This window comes from Leptosomus discolor, chromosome 1 (genome assembly GCF_034619465.1).
Source record: "Leptosomus discolor isolate bLepDis1 chromosome 1, bLepDis1.hap2, whole genome shotgun sequence".
Classification (NCBI taxonomy): domain Eukaryota; kingdom Metazoa; phylum Chordata; class Aves; order Leptosomiformes; family Leptosomidae; genus Leptosomus; species Leptosomus discolor.
This window is the reverse complement of record NC_141391.1, coordinates 130,300,378-130,326,646: the sequence shown is the minus strand read 5'-3', so window position 1 is coordinate 130,326,646 and position 26,269 is coordinate 130,300,378. Positions and strand designations below refer to the sequence as shown.

The window sequence follows — 26,269 nt, the reverse complement described above, 5'->3', positions numbered from 1 at the left end:
CTCCTAGAGATTTCCTCTTGGCAGGACTTACAGTAGAGCAGGTCATGGAAAGGGAAAAAAATATTGGAATTAATTTTTTTTTTTTTTTTTGAGGAGAGATGAGAATTCAAAGTAAAAAAATCAAATAAAATAAATTGATTTTTTTTTCTGCAACTTCTGGAAATGCAGAGCTACCTTCATTAGTATTCTGTAGCTAAATGCTTGCTGCTCCTCCTTCCTCAGCAACAGCTTTCTTGAAAAATATTAATATTCCAGAATTTATAAATTTCCCTCACTAGCTCTAATCACAGGAATACAAAATCCTCCTCTTCTTTTGGCCCCAAAATGCTGTGTATTGTTGCCAAATGGTGTCTCACAAATATCACTAGCTTCACCAGGATGGGAGCATGATCCTTTCTATCCCCAATGTAGCACAGCTCAGAAGCATAATGAGCAAATATTTGTTACACATTTGGAGAGTTGTATATGAAAATTGCTAGAGGTATAATTTATGAAAGAAGCTTATAAAGCAGCTACAAAAATGGTTTTTCCTTGTTCCTAAACACCTTGTTCTTTTTTTTCCCCCACACGTGGGACCCACAACCCCTTTGTTAACATCTAAGAAGGAAAAGGAGCAGTGAGGGAATCCAGTCCCCCTCACCCCCCATTTATTATCTTCAAATTGATCCTGGGGTTGGTTCTGCAGAGAAGGGCTGACGTTTGGTTAAACACAGACTGGGCTGAGCAAACAGGTTGAAAGCTCCCTTGGACTTTCTCACTTCCAGCACTGTCAGCCTGCCACTAGCCCGGCTCGGTCAACCAGCTAGCAGGCTTTGCTTGGCAGGCTGCTTCGACCAGATACCTGCTTGGGATTTGTGTCTGCTCCAAAAGAAGGAGGACCAGGAGGAAGATGACAGGCTTGCAGGTAAGGGCTCATGTACCTGCGACCCAACAGTGCTGGCTGTGCACACCCCTTCTCTGCTCACACCGTTTTTCTGGCATCTGTTTCATTTTAATGTGTCCCACTTTTATGTTTCAGGGTGTGTTTTTAAAGCTCTCTCTTGGGATAAGGATTTTTGCTGAATTTTGTCTATAAATAGGCTTTTCTCTCCCTCTTCTTCTCCTTTGGAAATCATTCTTGATCAGGCTGTTACAGCACAGGACCTCTTCATCATGGGATTTGTCCTTCCCCTGCCCTCCGCATGCACGCCTCCTCCTGCTCTGGCTGCCAGGGGGGTGTTTCTCCCTCAGCCTATGAAATCTGGCTGGCAACATCTGCCCAGGTGTTGCAACCCTGGCTGCCATCTTCCCCAGCGGCCCAGGGGAGCAGCAGCTCTGTTCTGGGGCATTTTCTCAGTGCCCGTTGCAGGACACGCTAGCACAGTGAGACTCTGGCCATGCCCTCCTCTCCGAGCCCCAGTGGGGCAGCCAGTGGGAGCTTTCCCTACCACCATTTGCCAGAGCATGGGGAGTTTTTGGAAAAGGGCAGGATGTGGTGGGTTTACAGCTCGTTCATAGGAACACAAGACTTGCGACCCTGAATCTCATCAGCTCCTCACCATTGTTGCGGGGTGCTGGCCACCCCAGGGCCTTCAGGGTGTGTGAGTAATGCTGCGGCAGGCAGATGTGGCCAGGGCTCACTCCAGGACTACAGTGGGTCTCAAGACCTTGTGCAGGACCATCATGTTTTTACCCAGGCTTCAGGACTGTCATTGTTACTAAGCCTTTTCCTAGCTCTGGATATGCCTGAGACATATATGTATGTGCTCCTTCACCACCTTCTGCGATGTTCATTATTTTGCATAGTGGTCTTACGGGCCATCTTATTCATCTCTGAAGAGACCTGTCTCCTCATACAGCAAAATTTTGCTATACCTCTTCCTTGCCCATACCTGAAACCCCCCCGCTCTCATCATCTTCTTTCAACAGCAGGGCAGCCTTGCCCCTGTACCACTCCAGATGAGTGGCCAACTGGTTTCTGTCATGGCTGTGACAGCATCATCCATGTCCACCTTTGACTTGTTCCCAACAGACTCTTAACACCTTGTTGGTCAGTGTGACTGTGCTGCAAGTTGACCATGGGTCTGCCCAGAGCTGGCCATGGGAACAGGCTGCTCTGCCAGCACCTCCTCTCCAAGATGACATATACACCTGTCCCCTGTCATCACCTGTCCCCACCCTGCCTTCTCTTGGCATCTTTCCTCCAAAACCATTGCTTCACCCTTCCTCTCCACTCATCCTGGCAACCATCCCTCTCTTCCCTCCTCCACCGAGTATCCTGACCCTCCCTGTAGCTGGGTAGGTCCTTTCAGAAAGGGTCTGGCCCTGGACCATCCCCAGCCATTTTGGAGCAGAGGGCTGGCAAGACATCAGGGAGATGGCAGCTCCTGCCAGGGATATTGGCCCTATAGCACTGTGGCAGGACTGTGGCAGAGCTCCAGTTTGGGTGCTTTGGTTTTACCCCACCAGGAGGCTGTGAAGCCCCGTGCAGAGGGTGAAAGACCTGCTCCGCTCATTGCCCCAAATGCTCATGTCCCTGTTCCTGCGGGTTTGTGTCAGATGCTCCAGTGTTGACTGGACTGAGCTGATACAAAGTGCCATGCCTTTTGTCTAGAGATTAATGTTGTTTTCCTGGGTCCTGCAGCAGGAGCTGATAGAGAAATGTATTATGCAGTGTTTGAAGAAGGGCCTTAATTATTTTGCAGTCTATGTGTTCAGACTTCAAATGCATTTTTCCCATGCCTGCTGTCTAATCTGGTGAACAAAAGGTTATGGTTTATAGGTCAGAGCATGACACCCATTGTGAGTGCTCTGCTTTGCATCCCAGTTATTCCAATCAATGAGCTTTGCTGAATCTTTTATGCCATGCTGGGCTTTTATCTCTCCCATTTTATTGAAAAACAAAAACCAAAGTGGAGTCAGATGAATTCCTAAGATCCCGTTTGCATAAAAAGCTACAGGATCTCAAACAAAATAACAGCAACAGTAATTAAAAGCAGAAGTGAAAACAAAGGATGACAGAAAACTTTTTGGTTTACAGAGAAACCACCAGCCAAATTACCAAAATAGTTCCCATCGACCTACCCACGTTGGAGTCACTCACAACGTGGCTAGGAACCATGGAGGCCAGGCAGGGACCTGGAGGGAGGTCGCTTTGGACTAAAAACCTGTTGTTGTGCCATGGAGAAGAAGGGTTGGTTTCCATCTGTCCAGGTTTTTTCGCCCAGGAAGGATGCTCCGGTGCGGGTGCCGGGCAGGCAGAAAGGGGTCATTTCTCCTGGCTTGGGGCCACCCTGCACAATCCAAGGGTCAGCAGGGAGCAGGGCCATGGTGTGTCTGGCCCTCACACCCTTGCTCCTGACCAACCTGCATTGGCAGGGCCTCTGTGTGGTGCTCCAGAGCTCTGCAGCACAATGCCTCAGATGCATGGGGAGCTGGTGTCACGCAGCTGTTTTGGCAGCCCAAGTAGTGTTTGATACTGACTCCTAAGGGCATGGAGAGGAGAGGAGCCTCTCTGAGGTCTGCCACAGGGAAAGACAGAATAAAATGAGTCAATGAGAAAAGCCACACTGAACATCCAGGCAAAGCCTTGGAGCCACACTCAGGGTGATCAATCACTGGGAGGACGATGTCTCCCCTCCCACGGCTGCAGTCCTGCCAACGTCTTTTTTTCAGCCCTCGATGCAGCACCTGGGGATTAATTTTTTTTTTTTGCTCTTGGCAAGGAGGAATTGATTTGACCAAACAATGATGCAGCAACTTCTGCCCCCACTGTCAGGGCAGCTGGGCGATGCCACCCTCTCCCAAACACGGCCTCTTCCCCGACTCAGCTCCCCTGCCCTGGACAGCCCAGCCTCCTGCCTCACTGGGTGATGACCAGAAGCTCTGCAGCCCCCGAAGATGTGCAGCTGAGGAAGGCAACGGCTCTCTGTCCAGCCCGGTGGGAAGCTGCGTGCATTGCTGCGCTCAGGAGCCAGCTGCCTGCTCAGGGCTGATGAGGCGCCGTACAGCTCCAACGTTGCTGCACGCAGCAGTTGCTGGCAAGAGACGCTTGCTGCTGAGTTGGTTTTCTTTCCTTCCCCCATCCCAGCAAGCATAAGTGAAAGGGCTTTTGGGGATGTGGATGGGCAGGCCAACTGTACAGGTCATCAGCTTTTTAGCCTAAAGAACAGGGGATGTATTGCTCACAGCAAAACCTCTGTGCTTCCTTTCCCCAGCATCATGGTAGGGGGCTGCTGGAGAGCACACACTGGTTACCAGATATGTAAACCCACCAAAGAACTGCAAACCATCCCCTCCTAGCTCTCTACCAGCAGCATTTTGCAGGTGATGCTCAGCAAAGCAGCCTGCACGTTGCATTAACCCTCTCCTTGCTGTGCTAATGGCAGAGCCTGCTGGGCCTTGCTGGCTATGACTCCAGAACCCTCCTCCCCTGTTCATCAAGGCTGCCCCACAGGCAAATGCTCCAGCCGCCTCTACCTTGCTGGTAGAGGAGGATGCAGTGCGGAGGTCTTGGTTAATTCTGGAACTGCTGCAGTCCCATCAGATATTGCTGCATTTCCGTTTAAAAGAGGGGAGGAAAAAAATGCTCCAGTACAATACATTTGCCAAGGCTGCTTAGGTGACCTGCTGCTTTGCATATCAATATGCTTCTTGCAAAACCCAGCGGAGAGCAGAGTCCTAGAGATGTACGTAGGTTTGTTTGTAAGGAGGAAAGAAACATCTTCCCCAAACCGACAGAAACCGGGATGTTTTCAGGTTCAGGCTAAGCCGGGCTTCTAGCCAGCCTGGCTCCCCCTGGGAATGGACTTTTCTTACAGGTCACTGAAAGGTAACGGAGGAAAGCACACAGTTTGTCAGGAGGTTTCAGGTTTGCTTTCTGGGTGTCTGCTACACTGGGAAATTTCTAGGGTGGCTGCAAATTGCACAGGTCTGTGAATGCCTGGGGGAAATAATCCAGGCACTATAATAGTATAATAAACCAGGTATAGAGGATTTGTTACCCCACCTTCGTGTCAGACCCCTGTCTCCCGGGGTGTCGCACCACCAAGGGAGGGTGCCTGCCGCTTGCCAGCGTTTCTCCGCACTGGAGCCCTGAGGCAGCTGCTTGGGTGCAGCAGCATTTCAGTGCTGCAGCCACCCCATCGCAGCAAACATATGTGTGCCAGCCGAGTGTGGGGACTCCTGGGCTTTGCCATTCCGGTGCCACTGTGTGAAGGCAGATGAGTAGCCCAGCTGCTCTTGCAGTTGATAGAGCGGGGCATTAATATTTAACTTTCTCCCCAGGCTGTGGAGCTGAACCATTGATCGCTGCCAAAATACCTTTGCGTTCACAGAGTTCAACAGAGTTACTTGGTGCCTTTCTCTGGGATCTGAAGGGACTGTATTTACATTTCTGGCGGTGCAAAGCTAAGGTCTCTGTTATACCTGCTTCGCTTGTGCGTCTCAGGTTTACTGTGGGGCTTTTCTTAGTACTGCAAAGCTGGGGGCAGCATCCTCCTGGGTCCTGTGGCTTTTAGCCACACTCAGACCACAGCAGCTGTAAGCAGGGCAGACATGGGAGTGCATGGGTCTGTTGGTCCCTGGGTCTTTTGGATATATATTGCCCTAGAAAACCAGATTATCACCTAATAGTGGGTTAATTCTTGCTTATTACCATGGTGGACAGTTCACACACAGCTGGGCAATACTTATTTAGTGCAAATCAATGAAAATTTCCCTTCCTCCTTCATCCCAACTGTGTCCTGACCTTTTTCTTGATGGTCATGGGTATGTATTGCAAGAACCTGACAACCAAACAGCTCCCAGTTTTAATCCCATAGCACCCAAGGACTCAATGCATGAATTTGCAAGGCAGCCTGCAGATTTTGGAACATCCACAACTCAAGTGAAGTCAGACTTAACTTGAATGGTGCTAGCACTCCTCCGTAATGTTGGTGCACAGTTCTTCCTATACGTCACCTGTTGCTCTTGAGTGTGACTGTATATGTGATATTTGGCTTATTTCTCAAGTGCCTTCATGGTGCAGAATGTGGTCAAAATAGACATGTGGATTTAGCATAAAAGCAAATCCTGTCTGTGCATCCCAGTACACCATGCGCTTAGCTAATGAAGCGAACCCAGGTGCTGTGAAAATGGTCTGCGGCAGTACACTGTAGACCACTTGAGAAAGTCTTAGTGCATACAAAGAGCCTGGAAAAACGCAGGGGGATGTGATGGATGGTTTGTCTGGAGAGGTTTTGCTTGTGTTTTCAAAATGCTGATGAGCTGTGTGGTTTATTTTACAGTACATGTCGGGTTTTGGAAATGAACATGTTTCTGAGGATCCACGCTGTCCAGGAGCTTTACCAGAGGGACAGGTACAGAGGTTTTTTAAAGTGCTTTATTAAAATGACATGGAATAGAATGAATATCTGTTCCCTGGGCTTCTTTTCATCTTAATGTGTTTCCTTTCTCTCTGCCACCAAAAAAGTCTCCAGGAACCTTCTTTATGCAGAAACAGAATAATAAGATGCTGGCAAAAATCAGAATTAAATATTTCCATTCATACTTTTTATTTTTAAGTTACTCGTGAGCTTCCAAGTTTCACCTTGGGGGTTAAGACTTGCCTAAATTGCCTCTGTTCAACAGCAGGGTTTTTTCCAAAAGGAGTCTGCATACAAGTGTCTCGAACACACTGAGGAGGAAGCCATCAGCTCTGGAATAAACTAGAGCAGAAGTTTGAATCTTGGCAGAGTGACATTCTCATGCAGGAGAGGTGGCTTTTCAGAATTTCTGTAGGAATTGGGTTCGATGAAGCTGGCTTATAAGCCTTTGGCAGGAAAGCAGCTTATTTGTATGGAAGGGCCATGAATGCCTGTAGTAATAACCTGACAGATTCGTTCTTACAAGTAAGTAACTTCTGAACATGTTTGATGAAAATAAATTATGTTGGGTCATTCTGTTTTAAAGAAAGGAATAGTGACCCATGTGGTGCTAGCCACTTGGTCAGCAGAGGCAAGAACGAAACCCTGAAGAATTAAAGTGCTCTCATCTCCTTTGCACTGGTCTCCTTTACACCAGCACACATTTTGAGGCTGACTGTGCCCTCCCTTGGATGTTCTGTCATCCCTTGGACTTGGATGGCAGCATTTTATACTGTCAATGACATCCCTTAGTGTTCCTCTTCATCACCTGTCAGAGGCCAGCAGAATTAAGGTCAAAAGGGGAGCTTCAGCCTTCGCTTTTCCTGAGTTTTCTGGACCTCCACAGTTGTGATGTTTTACACCTTGTGTGTCAGTATGGGTAGTACACACACAGCACAAGGACACGTTAAATGTGTATGTATGTCCCCTAGGTCTGCATTGCAGCCGACGGTGTGCCTACAAGAAAGACAAACTGCTATGCTGGCTCAGATTGATGGCTCAGCTCATGCAGTGTCTTCTTTCTGAGACTGGCTGTAGCAAATCAGTGGAGAAAAAATGTAAGAAAGAGGCACCTTAAAACTGGGAGGTTGATAGTGGTGGCTGCTGGTCTGAATAGGTAGTGGGCTGTGGTGGATGTGCTCCTTATGATTTCTCAGAGTAGCACTGCTTTCCAGAGGAGAAGGACTCCTCCAGCCCCTGGCTGAGGTACTCCCATCTGGACAGAGTTTGGACTCTGTGTCAAAGAGTTAACAGAAAAATCTGAAAACGAGTTAGACAAAAAAAAATCTCCAGTCCCAGGGGTGGATCCTTTCTCCTCTGCAGTATTTATAAGACTGGCATCTGCAGTAGTGCTGGCTAAGATAAAAATGACAAGGGCTATTGATCCCCCTGCTTCACTGCATACCCATACTGACAAGACAGAATTTGAGGGCGGGAAGCTACATTCGTTATGAGAGTTTTACCTCTTCCTTCTGCCCACGTGTCAGGGCAGTGTTTGATACTGTATGGATGGCTGATCCACTCAGCCACAGCAGGATGACAGAATGCTAAACTAGACCTTGCAGGAGGGAGATGGGATAGCAAATGGCGTATGACTGTCTCACTGGGGTATTTCCTGCAGTTCTTGGATGCCTTTTCTTCTTGCTGATCTCAAACAAATAGATGCTGGCCTACTTAGATCAAAATGTTTCATTTCTCTTCTCTGAAAAGGAGAAATCTGTCCTTCAGTTATGAACTCACAAGGGCTGCTAAACCTGTGCTAGTGGTACTCACAGCTCTGCAAAGGGGAAAGTGCCCCCTTTATACTGCAAAGAAAGGCTGTCACTGTGCAGAAGCCCTGCAGAAAAGCAAAGGCTCCCACACAGGTCACATCTGCTCTTGGGCAGCAAAGAACACTGGCAGGAGGAAGCAGCACACCACTAGAACGCCGGCTTCGGGCACCCCTCCCCAGGCATAGGGCAGGAGGAGAAGGGGGTGGTTAGTGCGTAGGAGGGAAGAAGCAAGGGTGTAGCTACTGCGAGTCTTTATCAGCGCTCTGGAAAGACAGACAGACATGATGCTCTGGGGCAACCCCTCTGGACACTTGGTCTCAAAAAAATTTGTGAATAACAATGGTCTGCTTTGCTGGGAATAATCCCCTTTTCCCCGGTGCTCCTATTACTGACCCTACCGAGCACTGCCCCTTGCAGCTTGTGTTAGCAGTGGGCGTGTGGCCTCGACAGCTGTGCCAACTCCTTAGGGCACTTGCGTGGACTCTTGCATGTAGGAATGGAGTTTGGGGGCTGGCTGGTACTCACAGGACACCCAGCCCCTCGGGGGCAAGAAGATACAAACTATCAGGGCTGATGCACAGACTCAAGAGCACAGCCCACCTCATGGCATTGAGGTGCTGGCGATGCTCTGCCAGGGGCTCCAGAGCTAAATCCTGTGCTGCTGCTTCTCACTCCTTATTTTTCCTTCTCCCATTCAGAATAACCCGCAAGTCTGCCCATATGGCCTGTACGCTGAACAGCTCTCGGGCTCTGCCTTCACTTGTCCCCGGCCCACCAACAAGCGAAGGTACTGTGACCCCCTGGCAGTAGGTGGGTGATGTGGGGCACTTGGGGTGAGCACTGGGGAGTGATGGAGAGGCTGCCTCTGTGCCGCCAGCACTTTCTGCGAGCCCAGGTGGGTGAAAACCCTCCACTGTCCACTGGGAGAGGGGCAAGGGCTGAAAACCATGGGAGAGGGAGAAGAAAGGCTTTGGTGGGGTGAGTGGTCTACAAAAATGATGAGAAATGGGATGTCAGGATGGGAAAGGAAGTGATTTTTCTGAGCGCGGTGAGGAAGGGGAGGGGATGTTCACAGAGGCCAGATGATCCTGAATGGGTTGTGTGTGCTGTGTGAAACAACCTCAGGGTCTCAGCCCTGATGCTACTGTGAAAACATCACCACTATGACTGGCACTGGTAAGCGCCTGATGGACAGCATCAAAGTCAAGCCTCTGAGCAAGACTCTTTCCTTCTTCTAAGGGATGCTCCTGCATGATGGCTGGGGGCAGTGAGGTTCTAGCTCAGTCTGTACCCGTTTTGGGGCTGGCCAGGGGCTCAAACCAGTGCCAGGCACCGAGCATGCTACTTACCATCCTGTGTTCCCAGAAGTGCTGGGGACAGCTTGTTCCAGCTGCCAGCAAACACCCTGGAGCTCTGTCCCGGTCATCATGCTCTGTCCATGACCAGATTGCAGAAGATGGGTTTCTCATTTTGCTTCTCCCACAACGGCTTTTCTGTCCCTTCTGTTGTTCGTTCAAATGAAAGGCAAATGCATTATCTGAGCTGCCTAGCAGAGCTCTGCTCTCTGGGCTGGGGCCAGCTTGTGGTGTGCGTGGGAAAGGGATGAATCATTGTTTGCTGCACGAAGATGTCCTTGATGGAAATTTTCCAGATCTCAAGGGAGAGCTCCCTCCTCCCCTCTCCCACCCACCCAAACTGCAACCACCGCTGTTAACACATCAAAGGCATTGGCAGCCCTGCCTCCCTCAGACTTTCCTGATTACCTTTGCTCTCTTGCCTGATTAAAAGCCCAGCTTCAGGGCTGTGCATGGTGTGCAGATGCTGGCCACGGCCACCAGAGCAGCGAGGACAGTGGGGGCGGTGTGGGTTGCAGCCACAGACACAGCAGGCAGCAAGGAAGGAGAGTGACAGTTCCAGGCAGTGATGGAGGCACAGGGGACCTCCTACAGCAGTAGGAAGTGTCGTCCCACATCAAAATCTTGTCTTTGCTTCATGGGCTCATTGGTGGTCTTATGGGCATGGCCAGCCAGGCATAGGATGCTACTTTCAGTAATCCATCCAAATTCAGATACTGTCTGTGACCTCCTGTTTCTTGAGAGCTCCTCTGTACTTTCAGTTAGATACTGTGTTCATCCCTGTCTTGTCTGAGTTGCTTTGTAGCTGTGTTTAAACAGGTGGGTTTTTTCCACCTCAGCACTTGCTGTATTTCAGCCACAGATAAAGCTGTATCTTTATTTTTGATATACATATGTATATGTGTGTGTGAATGTACACACAGTTTTAAGTAACCACACGTATAGACATTTACCTACATATAATAGCATATATTTGTATTTAGAGACTATAATAAAAAGCCATCTCTCTGGAAGTCTCTGGCTGTGAGCTGGTGTTTGATATTTAATACACCTTTTAGTCCAGTTGCCGCTAACATAAATGTTATTCATGCCTTTGGGAGCTCAATCAGTCGGCAGCCACCCAGAGCGTTTAACTTCTTCCCCAGGCTGATCCAGCTCTTTTCCTTCTTTGTAGCTGGCTCTATCGGATCCTACCTTCAGTCTGCCACAAACCTTTCAAACCTCTCGAGGAGGGCCACTTGACACACAACTGGGATGAAGTCAAGCCTGACCCCAACCAGGTAACCATGCTGGAAAGAGCCCTGGTCCTGCCAGGACAATCAAATATTAAGCTAACCAGGGGTGCAAAGGTGCTGAGCTGCAACAGGTCTGAGGAGAGACGCAGGGAGCTGAGGGTTTGGCCAACACAGGATCTGGGTCCTGACTGCTACTTGTTGTTCCTCACCTATGGGTCGTTCAAGGAAGGACAGCCCTTGATGCAATGGTTGTTGCTTCCCACCTCGATGGATGCTTGTATTGCTTCCCAGCATGGCCATAGTGCCACAGGGTTTGATCCGTGCTATCTAGTATCTCCCTTGGGGGCTCCTGTTGGCCACCTCTCAGGCTGGTCTCTCTTCCTCTTCAGTGCCCCCCATCAAAGGCTCATCATGCCCCAGCCCAGCAGGCAGAGCAGCAGCATGTCTCTGCCATCCATCCCCTCCTTCCCTGCGCTTTCAGAGAGGCTGCTGGCTGCCAGCCCATTTCTCTGCAGCCCTCATGGGAAATCAACCTTCATTCTGGAGAATCACGCAGAGACGTGGCATTTGTCTTCCTCTGTTACAGCCTTGCTATCATCTTTAATCATTATTTTTTCCCTGCCAGTTGCAGAACATTTGGCTTTGTTAATCTGACTCTCTTCTCCTGCCGTTCTCCTCTCAGCATCGTCTCAGTCATCGGTTTTTACTCCTCTCAGGTTTTGCCCTTTGATGCATCATCATTAGCTAATTTCCAGCCTCCTGGCAGCCTCGACATTTGTCTAAATACTTTCCCAGTTCTGCTGGAATATGTTTTCCAGCCACTAACCAAGGAGCAGTGACAGGCTTGTATTTACGTGCCTTTGGTGCTTCTTCCCATGAAGATGAAGCTCCAATGACTTCTGTTACGACCTCATCCATCCCTGATGCCCTTTCGCAGCCTGCATCTACCACTATGGTTATTTATGATTACAGTAATTTCAAGATGCCCAGCTGTCAAGCATCTCAGGCCATTTATGTGTACTTACATAAGGGAAGAGCAACAAAGCTCCTGCCCACTCTCTCTCTCACCGCTTTCAATGGCAATCATCAAACCCAGAGGCATTATTTCCTAGCAGTAAGTGGGAGCCATCTTCCTGCTTTACTTCTCATCCTCTCTGAAGCAGAGCCAGAGACCAGGTTCAGTTTGTTGGATAAGACCAAGGCTTCCCTGTGGTGCTTTGTGTTTTGCCCAGCTCGCTTTAAGGAGCTTTCGCAATCATCATCCACCTAAAAGGATGGCCATATGGAGGCACCTTATGCAAAGCCGGTTGAGGTCAATGGAAAAAAATATCCTTTAATGTTGCCCAAAGATGATGGCAGAATTATAAAAAGCACAGGGGACAAAACAGAAATGGGGACAAAGGTGATGCAAAAATATGGAGTGGCATCCATGTAAGAAATGCTGAAACAGAAGAAAGCTCTCCAGCCTGGAACAGAGATGACCAAGGGAAGCTTTGATTGAGAGGCAGGAGAAAACAAGTACCTAAAACAAATGTCATGTTAAAAAAAAATAATGCATAAACTGTGGAACTTCTTGCCAGAGGATGCAGGTGGATTCAAAAAGTGATTGAGCAAACCTTGGGGACATAAAAACCTATAAAATAATAGTAAGTGAAGAGGTGCCATATCTCAGGAGGCTCACAGATCATACAGCAGGGAAAAAACACTAAAAGCTTCCCCATTTTAAGCACCTGGCACTGCCTGCCACTGGCTGTCTTGGACTCTTCTTCTGGCTCAGGGCGTTCATTCTTCTCTTCTTGCATCAGTGAAACCTATATGCAGCAGGGATGCACCAGATGAACGGCACACAGAGCTAGGAAGTGGCTTTGCAGTTTGCAAGCGGTTCAGAGGAGATGGGCCAGACACCATTTTCAGTTTTGCCCAATGGGCTGGATGACAAACAGATTTCCTGCTCTCCTTGTCCCACAGGAATGACAACTATGGAGGTATCCACAGGGACCAAAGTGAAAATAAAGCTGTTATGCAGGAACTGCACTACACTTACTACTTCATCTGTACACTTACTGTCATCTTCCATATTCCTCAGTGAGAAAATTTGCTTCCCTTTAGACCATCTTTACACCTGACATTTATTTCTCTTCTTTTGTCTGTTCTCCCTCCCCCTCTCTCTCCCCCCCCAGTCTTCAGGGTCTTCTCTCTTTGTCCCTCCACATGTCCTTTCTGTCAGTATTTCTCAATGATTTCTGTCAACTGGATCCCATTTCCCAGCCCTGAAGGCTTAAAACAATCATTAGAGGAACAGTCCATGTTGAAATGCTACCACTGGCCTTCACATGAAACGAACAGGAGCGGGGGAAGGACCCACTGCTGGGGGTGGCAGCAGGCTCTGGAGCACCTTCTGACCATGCTTTGTGTCAGCTCTGGTTTACGTCTGGAAGGCTGTCTTGGAAACCAAAGGAAAACATGCTTTAATGAAGTCTGAAAGCAAAACCTGAGGTTCAGCCCTGTCTTACTGGCTGATCTATGAGGTGTCTGTACCTCACAAGGGTCACATCTGATCTGGTGGCGGGTGCATTTGTGTCTAAGCCCAGAATATGGAGCTTCTCCAGCAGCCTCTTCTCCTCCACCCAGCACCCCAGCAGTGTGACCCTGAGCAGGCACCATCATGGAGCCACCCAGGTCTCCCATGAGGAAAACACGCCTCTGCCCGGCAGCAGACTGGATGGAGGGAGGCAAGGATGAGGGATGGATCCAACCCAGGCAACCCAGGGCTGCTGCGAGGCTGTGTTGGTGGGATGCCCTCGGGAAGCGAATGGCTTTGGAGAGCAGAGCAGAGAGGGGCAAGCTGTGGGACCAGGCCTAGGCTGCAGCTGATTGATTAGTGATGAGCCCCTGCTTCGCTCAGCTTTACTGGCAGATGCACTTGCTGGGCACAGTTGCTTGTTTCTTCCTGAGGCCGGCTCTCCAAGAGAGCCTGACAAGTCACCTGGGCACCGACATTTTGATTTGGGTTTGGAAAACTTCCACGAGTCTTGGGGGAATTTAATATTTTTGTATCCCTTTCAAATTTAGCTGAAATTTCACATACCTCAAAATTTTTGGGAGCAGCAGGCACAGACATAGAGTCCCATAAACTTTATTTTCTCAGGGCACCAGCCTCAAAACATGTCAAGAACCACCTGGTTAGGTAGCTAAAAGCAGGAAAATGTTTTCATGGATGCCCAGAGTCACAAGCACTTTCATCTGGGGTCAAGCGTATTGATGCAGGGGATATATCTGGCAGCTGGCCACGTCAGCATCCTTCTAATTTTAGGTGTTTGGGTTGGTTTGCACTGAACCCCCACAGTGAACGGCTCTCAGCCACAGCACCTTGTTCCCAAGAGCTGCAAAACCCCTTAATATGATACTAGTGATAATAAATATTTCGGACTCCTCTGGCACCTTCTGCCTGAGGATCTCAACAGGCTTTGCAAGAAGTAATTTAGTGCTGCTCACAGCTCCCACTCATGCAGGTAGAGATATTTCTGCTTCGGATGTGGGGAAAATGAGGTGGAGCAAACATGAGCGTTATGCTCAGGTCATGGAGGGAATGAATTATCCAGTGCAGAGTGGAGCACAGGACTGTGACAATTTGGCTGTGGAAAGCCGGCTTATCTGAATGTCTTTGCTTTCAACGGTGTTGTTAATAGAGGAGGAGACAGCTCTTAAATAGGATCTTTTTTTTTTAACCTAGCACTGCACAGGACTGCCAATTACTATACAAAATTGTGATTAAAAATAAAAACGGTCTCCACAAATCAAAAGAAACTTCTAAACAAAATTAAGCAAGGCAAAGAGGAAAGAGAGATCTACCTCAGCTAGCAGAGGGCAGGGAAGCAGAGGGGGAACGGGGGTCTGCTTGCTTTGGAATTGCCACTGTCTGTGTTATGACCACTGACATCGCTTTCTTGCTTTTTGTTTACTGCAATCTAGCTGCGATGGAAACCTTTCGAGATCCCAAAAGCCCCTCAGAATAAGATGGACTTTGTAAGCGTAAGTTGGGGTGGCATCTGGGCATCCTCCATCTCTGCTCCCCCTCGGGGCATAGTGGGGCACACGGGATGCTCAGCATTGAGCTAACAGCAGCAGTTTTGACACCACTGGGCTTGCAGAGCATCTGAGGGAGGGGAGAGAATCCCAAATTTCAACCAAGTGACAGTGGCATTTATTTTTTTCATTGTCTTACAAGGAGGTCTTAAAATAAACCCCAAGCCCCAGTTTTCCCTAGTCTCCATGCTGGAAAACATCAGCTTATATGGATAAAGAAACCCTTAATATATTAAAGAAAAGCCAACAAGTTTGTCGAAAGGCCATACATGGAAAGTCTGGCAGTGATACGAGAAGCAGAGAGAGGGTGTGAGCCCCAGCAAGGGGGTGGGATGAGAGGAGGAAAGGGGGCTGGCCCCTGCCCCACTGCCTGCTGCTCACTCCTCATACTTTGGGTTCACCCATAGGGACTGCACACCTTGTGTGGCGCCGGTGAGCCCAGAGGACGCAATGGCATCGCCATCCACATTTTTGTCTGCAACACCTCCATGCTTGACAGGTCAGTGACTGCTATGCTGGAGGCTCACGCTGCCCAGACTGGCTGCCTGTGTACGTCTGTTGCCACTGTTGCTTGAGTCCAGCTGCTCCCAGCACCGCTGTCTCTATGTCCCTGTGTTCCTGTGCGCAGGTGAAGGTGTTCACGGTGTCCATGGCAGGTGTTTGTGAAGCAGGTTGTGCTCCACAGCCAAGCACTGGGGGAGTGGGTAGGGAGCTGCCAAGAGGAGGGAGCTGGACATGCGGATGCGGCAAGAGGGGATGTGTTGGATTCAGGTGCTCTCCTCCCAGGGACCTGAGCTGCTCCTCCAAGGTCAACACACACACAGCCTCCCATGGGCATTGCTACCCCAGTCAGCCCCGCTCCCCAGTTTACAACACCTAATGCAACCATGGCCATCAGGCAGGGACCTGGCAGAGGTTGGAGGACATCCTGCTTCCAGGCCGAGTACATCACACCTCCCTGCCTCCTCTGCACCAGCCAGTATATTGCATTCATTGGCCTGCAAATAGCATTTCTAGTGCTGAAGGGGAGACCTCTGCCACATCAATCTCCCAGCTGTGGTTATGGTGTGTGCAAATGCCTGGGGCTTACAGCACTTTGACCTTCCTGTTCTCCTTTTTCTTTAGATGCCTTTATAATTCGGATGGTGACTTCCTGATTGGTGAGTTGATGCTTTGGCTTTTCCTTTCCCCCACAAAGGTCTACCTGGTTTGCCACCTGCCTGCCTCTTTGTTCTTCCAGAACCTTGGGCCTTACAGCCAAGATTTGGAGGAGAGGGTTGACTTCACCCTCATGCCATCCAGATTTGGTAGTCTGGCACCAGCTGGGCTGTTGGTCAGGTTACACTGCTCTTGTGCAGCTCAGAGAACACACATCTGTGCCAGACCTCAATTTTGGTTTTGAGCTGTGACCCAGCTCCCTTGATGTGGTGCTCAGGGACTGTTTCCCAGTGCTCCCCGGTCTGGTATTAGGTACACCGCAGGCAGTTTTCTGGAAAACATAAACCTCAGGATTTCTGAACAGCTTACAGCTAGATGCCTTCATTGCTTCAGTCCAGGACTATTTGGCATGGCAGCTTAGCTCCCACGCTCCGCCAGCCTCAGGCAACTGGACTGCCACGATGAGTGTTGAGGTTGGCACATAAAGTGCATACATGCTGAAAAATATTCTGAGTGGTATCAAAAGTCTGATATTTGCTTGTATCTTTCTTGACTGAGGGACAGAAATGCCTTCAGGTCACCAACAGAAACATTTCTCCCATCAAATAGCTATTAAATTGTTCTTGCTCACCTCCCTCACTACCGTGAAGTAAAAGTGCCAGGGAAGGTTTTGTAGATCTGCTAGTTCTTCAAGGCAAAATGTGAGCTCTCCTGCACCAGGACAGTCCTGGAAAATAATGCGGAAATTAGTGACGCATTTCTTCTACTCTCAGGAAGCAGGGAGAATTAGTTATTCTGAGACATCTCACACTGCCACAGTCATGACAAGGATGGGTAGCTGCACCGTTTTACGTGAAGATCATAAGACAGACAGGTATGGCCCCAAATATATCAAGTCCCATTTATTTGGACTGTGGCACAAACCCTACATCATGGGACCACAAGGTGATGGATGGCCTAACCTCACGCAGGTACCTGCTGTGACATGGGTGTCAATGGGGCTGATCTGGAAGCTCTCTGTCTAGTGTGGGCATCTCTGCTGAAAGGCACTGCATGGAATAGGGAGCCCAGTCCTGCTGTGAAGCAGGATCAGAAAGGGCCCACTGGTCTTCCTTGGAGCCTGGGTGCTCTGGGGGAACAGAGAAGGTGGCGATCACCCTGTTGCTTCAGCTCCTCTGCTTGTATTTTCTTTTTTTCATAGTGCCCCAGCAAGGGAAACTGCTCATCACAACCGAGTTTGGGAAGATGCTAGTGGACCCCAACGAAATCTGTGTCATCCAGGTAAGGGCTGAATGTGTCTTGCCTGAGTCTCAGACCCTCACATCAGAGCAAGCCAGCTCCTGCATTCAGCTGTTCACAGTTTGTCAGCAAAGTCCTGAGAGGATCCTGGTATCTTCCTTTATTTTCCAGCAAGGAATGCGTTTCAGTGTCGAGGTGTTTGGAGAGACCAGAGGCTACATCCTGGAGGTGTATGGGGCACACTTTGAGCTGCCTGACCTGGGACCCATCGGTAACAATCTCCTGTCAGATCGACAGCAAATTTCATAGGGACAGGCATGAATTGCAAGCCCAAATCCATCCTTTTATATCCTATGTAATACATACTCCCATGCACACGCTCCTTCACAAAAATGCTTTCCATCCCAGCACTGTTATTCCCCAGCAGATCAAGCTCTCTCCAAAAAAATGTGACAGCCCGGTCATCCCAAGATTCCCCTGGCACTGACAGGACTATTTCTCTACTCCCCCCCCCCCCCCCCCCCCCCCGCCTTTTCCACTTTCTCTCTTCCCTTCTGGTCTAGGAGTCCCCGTCTGCTGGCTCTGAACCTATTCCTACCAAAAGAAATTCAGAAGGCCAACATCACTGATGCCTCTTACTTATAGATATGGCATAAACTGGAGTGATAGGAGAGAATTTACCCAGTAAAAGGAAAAGCAGATTTCAGAGGCAACAGATATTCTTGAACTCCCGTTTCAGATTTAATCAAGTGGGGTTTTTTTCCCCACCTCTGTTAACAGAGGCACCTTAGAGCTCTAGAGCCTAGACCACCTTAGTGTCAGAAGCTGTTCCCCTTGGAGAATTAGAAATCAGTAAAATGAGCAGCAAGGACTTGGATCAGCAACACATTCGCATCTCTGTGTTGTGCTGCCAGGGCAGATCTGCTTTCACTGAGCACAGGTCTAGCTCTCATAAATCACAGATTCTCTCTGCCAGCTGCCTCCCGGTCTGTGCAATGTCACAGATTGTGAAGGCACAGCCTCTTGCTGCTGTGACAAAGGTATTGTGAGGGTACACAGCATCTGAAGCCCTGCCATCCCCACTGTGATTTCCCAGCCAGCTTTCTGGAGGTGCTCAGCTTAGGTTATTTCACCTTCCTTATCTCTGGAGTACTTGCTTCCAAACTTTTCTTGCTGAGAAAAACACCTTCTGGTACTGCTACTAAGATTGTCTCAGGGAGGGGAAACGAAACTTCCCCTACGAAAAACGTACCAATAGTTCTCCACTTTCAGACTGGTGTTTCAGGGTTGGTTGTTTTTCACTTTAGGGTTTTTTCCCCTTAGACTGGGCTTGTTTTATAGTCTAAGTGAAATCTAAAAGACTGGCTTGTTTGCAGTAAACTAACTAGGTATCATCAATTAGTAACAAGCTATCAATTAGTAACAAGCTTGGTGGTCGATCCACATCCAGGGGGCCTTTGCAAACATACCATGGCCATAGTGAAACTGAAGCCAGTCATTCTTACTGTGGGGAACTGACCCAATTTGCAGCCATTTAATGGGACCCCACTGGAGCATTTCTCCTGTGCTGGGCACATCTCTTTCCACATCGAGCCTACAGTGATTTTTTAGCAGCTTTCCTTTCAGCCGGCTGAGGTTACCTACCTTCACCCACGCTTTATGCCCACTCCACTTGGCTATTGATACTGTTGTCCCAGTTTGTAATAGTTTTCCCATTAGCCAGTTTCTCAGACACTTGGACTGTGTTTGGAGTGGGGTTTTTTCAGTCTCCAGAAGGCAAGAATCTATTATAAGGTTTACTTTCTGGAGGAAAGAAAATGAGTGCACTTGCCTGTAAACCTTTTCAGGAGGTGGTAATTATAAGAGCTCCTCTTTTCACCACCTACCTGCCTTCCCTTTAGAGACCAAGATCCTTTGTATTTCAGTCTTACTTTATTCTAACTTCACTTTTCACTTGAAAAATGACAGCTGAAGAAAAGCACTGACTCGTAAACCTTAGCAGCAGGTAGTAATGTCTGCATTTTTATCCAAGAAATTCAAAATCACGTTATAACAATAATACTAATGAGAAGAAGAAGAATGTTTCAGCACCTGTATGGTGCTTTGTACTTTGAAAATGCACTCCTCACACTAACCAGTGCCTCAGTATGCCCAGATATCAACTAGCCCTTATTTTATTACTCTTCTTGCAAGCACTCAGAAATGTATTTGGGCCCCTCATGACATGCCTCATAACTTCTGCATGGCTAAGTGTTCAATCAGCAGGATGTCCAGGAACAAAGAGCAATTCACCCTCCATTTTTTGCTTAATTCCTAGTGTTATATGCCTTTAATTGAGAATGACGTACTAACCTTGTTCAGAAGGGAACTGGGGGAGACCTGCCTTAGTCACGTACTAAAGGGAGTATGGACTTAAATCCTAGGATGTATTACAATTACCTGCTCATAGAATCACAAGAAGTACTTGACTCTCAGCTTTCCTGGTGCACCAAGAAGCAGTAAGGTCATTCAAAATGCAGAAGGGTACCCACAAAACCAGGAAATTGTGCCAGCCTCTCACTTTGCTTGCAGCTTGCCCAAAGAGCTCTGGCATCTCTCTTACTTCCGCAGGAGCCAACGGCTTGGCCAACCCGCGTGACTTCTTGGTGCCCGTTGCGTGGTACGAGGACCGCCAAGTGCCGGGGGGCTACACAGTGATCAGCAAGTACCAGGGCAAACTGTTTGCAGCCCAGCAGGTGAGGATGCCCAAGAAGAACAGATTAACACTGAAGCACAGCGACTGCCAGTGCATGGCCTGAGATATACAACTCAGTAGCTTGCACGTAGTCTCAGGAGGGTTAAGTGCAGCAGGCCCAAGCCCTTGCATTGTTGGGTCATTCATCTTCCCAGCTGAGGCTCCTCAGTCTGGAAAAAAGGGTTTGTGAAGACTTGGTTGCCCAAAGACTCAGTGATGGTCTTTGCCTCAATGTTTCCATATGTTTACAGTGACATAGTAGAAAAGAGTAGCTGGAGCTGCTGTGAAAAGCCGGAGAGCCTTACCAGAGAGACAGTGCTGCAGCTGGCCTTGTTCAAGCACTGCCTGGGCACTCAAAAGCCCTTAGAGACCAAACCCCAGAAGGAGGGCTGAGGCTCGCCAAGTGGAAATGCTGATGAAAACCAAGTCCTCGCAATGCTGGGCTGTGCCTAAAGTGCTTCGTGCTGCAGGCTGCCGGTGTACCACTCACCAGTACTAAACCCATTTTTAATTTGGGAAAGAGCAGCACTCTGCATATGTGCAGCAAATTGGAAGGCTGTGTATGGTAACCCTCTGTCTCTTTGCTTTGGTAGGATTTCTCCCCCTTCAATGTTGTAGCCTGGCATGGGAACTACACACCGTACAAATACCACCTGGAAAAATTCATGGTCATTAATGCTGTTGCTTTTGACCACGCGGTAAGTTCTGGGGCTGCGCAAGGCAGAGCAATGCTTTGTGGATACCATACCATCTAAACCCACCCTGAGGTCCAAGGGCTCAGCACCTGTTAAAAAATATGTAAGACAGCGTGACATTTCTTGCTCTGCTTTCCCTGGGCCCAAACCAAACTCTTATACAGGAAAACAACCTCCTTTGTGGTACAAAGACATAACTGGAGGTTGATTGATCAGCTTCTTAGCTTTATGCAGCTTAGCATAGAATTTCTGCACCCTGGAGGAGAGCTGAATATTGAAGCCAACACACACCGTGCAACTCAGCAAAAAGACTTTTGTTTCAAATTCTTGTCTTGATTTATTTCTTGCAATTGCAGAGGCTTCTGCCCCTGATTTCCTCCGAGTGCAGCACTCCAATTTATTCGAAGAGCTGGCAGCTTTCACTGCAACGATTTCTAGATCTTATGGAAAAAAAAACTAAAGCCAAAACTAATGTGAGCAGCTCTTCTAAAAAGGAAACCAGCCCAGTGGGAGAGGTGCCCGCAGCGATGCCATCTCTTGGTGCTGCTTCTGCAAGTGGGTGTGCAAGGAGACTGCAGCATTTCTAGTGAGACAACTAACAGAAAGTACTGTTTAAACTCCAGAAAAACCTGCCAAGAGAAGGACGGTTTGGGAATCAAAGCCCAGAAAATCCCTTTACTGGACTAGAGACTTCAAAAATCCTTGTAGCAAGCCACAGTCTCTCTGCACTTTGTTCTCCCTGTTTGTAAGCTAACAGGGCTGTGAGGCTAGATGCCCCCAGCAGGATGTTCCTGTCCTCTGTAACCGGCCAAGGCAGAGGTACAGTTTAGTGGTAGGAGTGCTGGAATCTCCTCCTGGAATTGTAGTACCCCATCTTGTGGGACTGTCCCTCCCCTGCATCTGTGTCACCGGCTCCGAGGACATCACTGCTGGGGCAGCAAAGGGTCTCTAGGACTGTCTAAAGGAAGAACCATCTGGTCCCATCGCTTGCCCCCCATGTTTAGCATTGGATCAAGATGCTGGTGTTGTCACACAGGGTCATAAATCTCACCTATAACACCAGATGCAGGCAGTAAAAGTGTTTTGGCAAGGGAGAAGCTGTATCAGTCAGGTTTACTGGCAGGATGACTGGAGCAGACAGCTCTGAGCCCTGCTCTGTTTCATGGTTTTTGCTTTGTTTTTTTTTTTCAGGATCCTTCTATCTTCACTGTCCTGACAGCCAAGTCGACCCGTCCTGGAGTGGCACTGGCTGACTTTGTCATATTCCCCCCAAGATGGGGGGTAGCTAACAACACCTTCAGACCACCATACTACCACCGTACGTCTGCTCTTTTTTGGTTGTGTTTGAGTACGGGACTGCAGAAAAAAAAAAAAACTAGCCTCCATTTTTTTGAGACTGAAGCAGCCTGATTTGTTGTCCTTGGCAGAGTTAGAGTCAGCTTCCCGGCGTCAGTCAGTCCTCCCTGGAAAACGAACAAACCCAAAGATGTTCCTATTTAGAGCATTTCAGGAAAACTCAGAGGTGATGGGCTGGTTGTGTCTGCATAAATTGATGTGTCTGTACTCAAGGGGCTCCCGCTGAGACTGGGTGCATATTGAACTTGGCATTGCACAAATGCGTCAGAAATTGTCCTGTCATCCAGCCATGAATTGCTTAATATCTCATTAGAGTACATAGATAAAGAACAAGAGGAAAAAAAATATGACATCATAGGCAGTGAGAAGCACAGAGGGATGTAAAGCTGCCCAGGGCCATCATAGGGTGAGACCAGAGTTACAGCAAAGGAGTGAACTGGCTCTCCTGAGCCCTTCACCACCTGCACAGTGATGGAGGTATCCCTGGCATTTAAGCCAGAGATCAGGAACTGGGCTCCTTCTCAAGCAGGGAGTTGGTTGATGGTTTTGGGATTTGATTACCATCACTGGAGACAGTTTCTTTTTGGCAGTTTTTTGGTTTCTTCTTGGCAGAGCATGGCCACTCGTTGCATTGAATGGATGCTAGAAATACAGTTCCTCACATGTGACTGCCTTTCCAGGGTAGGGATAAAGAACCTGCTCTGTGAGACTGAAGGGGAAAGCTTGCTCATCCTGCACCCCTTCTGTCAACAGCTAGAAGGCCCCATCTCAGAAGCTATCAAGGTCACACTATGGTCGTTCTGAAGTGCTGAGAGGCTTTCTGCACACTTACTAAGCACAGTTTAATAGCCAGCTCCTCCTGCTACTTAGACATATTTCCAAGCATCTTGGAGCTGGCAGAGTTAGTGGTGCTTGTGAGCACAACAGGCAGCTGTGCTGCCATCTGAGTAAATCCCACAGGCAAGTCCTGCCCTGTTACTCTGCTTTCATTTGCAATAATGAGTGTGACATGGAAACATGTCTCCTGACTGGCTGGGATAGCACCACTTATTAGACCCTAAGAGGTGAGACACACTGCCAGTTTACCAGGATTAAGTTGCTGTGCCTCAGCAGAGCTGTGCTAACTTTCCACAGACAAGTTGTGTTGAACAACATGAACTTGTTCAACCTTGCTTAATCTTGTGGTAAAAGATGGCTGAAAAAACTCTCATTCTCTTGTCCATGTTGTGAGCTAAGAGTTCCCATGCAGACAGCTACCACAGCTACTCATTTGACCACGGTACTTTGGCCAGAGGCTTGAGCACTAAATTCATGATGAGCAGGTTGGTTGTCTACTCTACCTCACCCATGGCAGGGCAGAGCTTGAGTGGGTAAAAGGCAGACATTGCAACAGTCAATTATCAAGACACTGCACACATTAGTTGCCTCTGAAATTAGTGCGGTGATGAGAATCTTGTACCATTAAGAAAGGTGTAACAGGACAGAGCAACTCTGGGGTAGGAGTGGCACAAGTTCATAGCTGCTGAACTCTCTTCTCTCCAAATATTTTTCAAGAGGCCTAGTCCTTTTGCTAGAAATCCCATTGCCTCCTCTTCTCAGGTGCAGTGGAAAGCCAGTGTTCAGAGAATTTTGGTGCATTCAGAGTCATGGGTTTTCTCTTGGCCTAACTTTGCCCGAAGTATGAATATAGCAATGGTGGTCCAAAAATTTCCCACTTTAACAGACACCCTGAGACACTATAACAATTTCACATACAAAGGTGGCTGTGCACCTCATAAATACTAACTTCTTTGGTCACCTTTCCGCATCCCTGGAGGCTTTGAATTACTCCTCAGGTCTTTGGACCACAGGTTAAAAAATGTGTCTGCTGATACAGCTTTTATAGCATATAGTGCACCTGTGTCCAGGAGAGTACTTGTGTGAGTCTCATCACAGTGGGAGCTAATACCTAACGGCCATTAAGGGATTTTAACTTCATAACATCCTGCTTGGAGAGGACAATGCTATTTTACCAATAGGGAATGGAAGCACACCTAAGTTGTTGGGGATCACGTAGGAAATCTGCCAATGAGTAAGAAACTGGACTCAACTCATCTCTTAAGTTCCGATCTGTTGCTCTCAGCTGCCTGTTCTTCCTGAACTATATTATGAGTCCTCCTGCAGACGTGTTGGCAATCCAGCTCTTAGGGTCTGTCCAGCAGTCTGAGTGCGCCAGGCGCAGTACATGAGTGAGTTCAACAAAAAGCCTGTAACAATCCGGCCTACATGAGATACTGACAACTTGGTATGAAAATTAATGAGTGTTTGCATACATATATAGGCCAAATCTGCTTTGAGCTAAATTAGTTTTGTTGTTAAATATTTTAGACCCTGGATTGTACTTAATGAAGACCGAGCTAGTGGTTAAAAAGGGCTATATATAACAAAAGCATGTCCTGGTTTTGCAAAAACTGACTGCTAAGCAGAAAGCTCCCATATTGTTTAGTCACATCAGGCCTACTACAGCTGAAAGCCTGGGATGGCAGCTGTTAAAGTACTTCCTTTACAGGGAGCATAACTTTGTAACTACTGAATTATTAGATATAGCCATTCTTACCTAAGTTAGTGGTATATTACTCCATTGGTTTCAGAGGGTCTACTTAAAGTATTCTTCCTCAGGGAAGGACAGAATTTAGTTCCTTGTCTTTGGGCATACAGTGGCTTTTGAGAAATAGATACTACGCGAATCAAAAGCATAAGGTACTGAAGCACCTGGCTGGACTGGAGGTGGTAGAAGAATTTCAGACAAAATTATTTCAAGCTTATAACCTGTGACAGCAGACTAGGCTCTCTCACCAGACTGTTGGCCAGGCATTTTGTGCCTCAATGCCCATAACACAGGGTTGATTATACTGAACTTTCTTTCCAGCACTTTAAGATCTCTAATCCAAGTCTGTAAATACCAGGTTACACCATGAAGTCCATAAGCAGGTGTAGTACTTACACACCTTGAGGTGGTAGGAAAAGCACAGGTCTACTAACATCAATGCATGTTCATTAGGGAGCTCTCAGATTCTGAATCCAGGTAATTAAGAGCAGAATGAAACCTGTACAGCTTTACAAGCATCGCCTGTAGGATCCCTGATGTCCTCTCTTGTGATGCGCTGCTTAGGAACCTCCACTCCACCCACTGCCCAGCCCAGCTTAGCTCATGGGTCTCAAGATGCCCACAGCCCAGCTGTGATGACCCCAAATCACACTGCGTTGCGACCTCTTCTCTATGCCTCCTGCAGGGAACTGCATGAGTGAGTTCATGGGGCTCATCAAAGGCCACTACGAAGCAAAGGAGGAAGGCTTCCAGCCTGGAGGGGGCAGCTTGCACAGCATGATGACTCCTCATGGGCCGGATGCCGACTGTTTTGAGAAAGCGAGCAAAGCCAAGCTGGAGCCTGAGAGGGTTGCAGAAGGGACCATGGTAAGGAGCCAAGGGAGCCAGTAAGATTTTGAACACAGCACAGCATACTGTGGCTGTGCCAGTCTCAAAGTACAGCCTAGCTTCTTGCTGGCAAGTTGGAAAAGTTCTTGGACCAAACTGCTGCAGCATTCACCTCCCTTACTTATCAGCACTAGGAGCTCCTCTGCAGACAGGTGATGCCAAGCAACTTTGATCATCTGCCCACATAAATTGTTGCCTGAGCAGGAACTTGGGAATTTTCAAGCTGATTAATTTAATTTTTGTCTTAGCCTATGGACAAAGAAACAAAACCCCTGACTATCCTCCTTTCTCCACCCCCTAAAATCTAATAATAAAAATCAACAGACCTTGAACTAGAGCTTTTGGAACAACCTGGCTTTCCTGGGCATGCAGGGAGTGCAAAGTCACTCCTGAGACCTGATTAATACCAGCACTGCAATGCCAGCTCTAAAGAGCTTTCTCCCCATGGGCTGATCAGGCTGGAGGCAGAACTTGGCACTGATGGACCATGTGTACAACTCCTGTTTGTGGTAGAGCAGAGCCAACTTGCCTGGGTGCAAACTTTCACTCTTGTCCTAACCTACCTTCCCTTTTCCCAATAGGCCTTCATGTTCGAATCATCCCTCAGTCTGGCTGTCACCAAATGGGGCCTCCAGACCTCCAGCTGCCTAGATAAAAACTACTACAAGTGCTGGGAACCTCTGAAAAGCCATTTCAACCCTAAGTGCAAGTAAAGAGAAGTATTTGTTGTTTGCAACATGCGAGTGAAGGCAGGGAAACGCAGCACACATCTACATGTGAT

General features: G+C 48.2%; 1 protein-coding gene across 1 annotated transcript; it reads left to right on the top strand.

The window, feature by feature from the left end:
• Positions 1 to 889: 889 nt before the first annotated feature.
• HGD (homogentisate 1,2-dioxygenase) lies at positions 890 to 26,201 on the top strand. Its single transcript, XM_009954405.2, has 14 exons — positions 890 to 904; positions 6,267 to 6,338; positions 8,854 to 8,942; positions 10,685 to 10,790; positions 14,718 to 14,777; positions 15,239 to 15,330; positions 15,957 to 15,991; positions 17,191 to 17,270; positions 17,400 to 17,499; positions 19,839 to 19,963; positions 20,556 to 20,660; positions 21,849 to 21,975; positions 25,286 to 25,467; positions 26,070 to 26,201. The coding sequence occupies exons 1-14, from the start codon at positions 890 to 892 to the stop codon at positions 26,199 to 26,201; spliced, it is 1,320 nt and encodes a 439-aa protein (XP_009952707.1).
• The last annotated feature ends 68 nt before the right edge of the window (positions 26,202 to 26,269 follow it).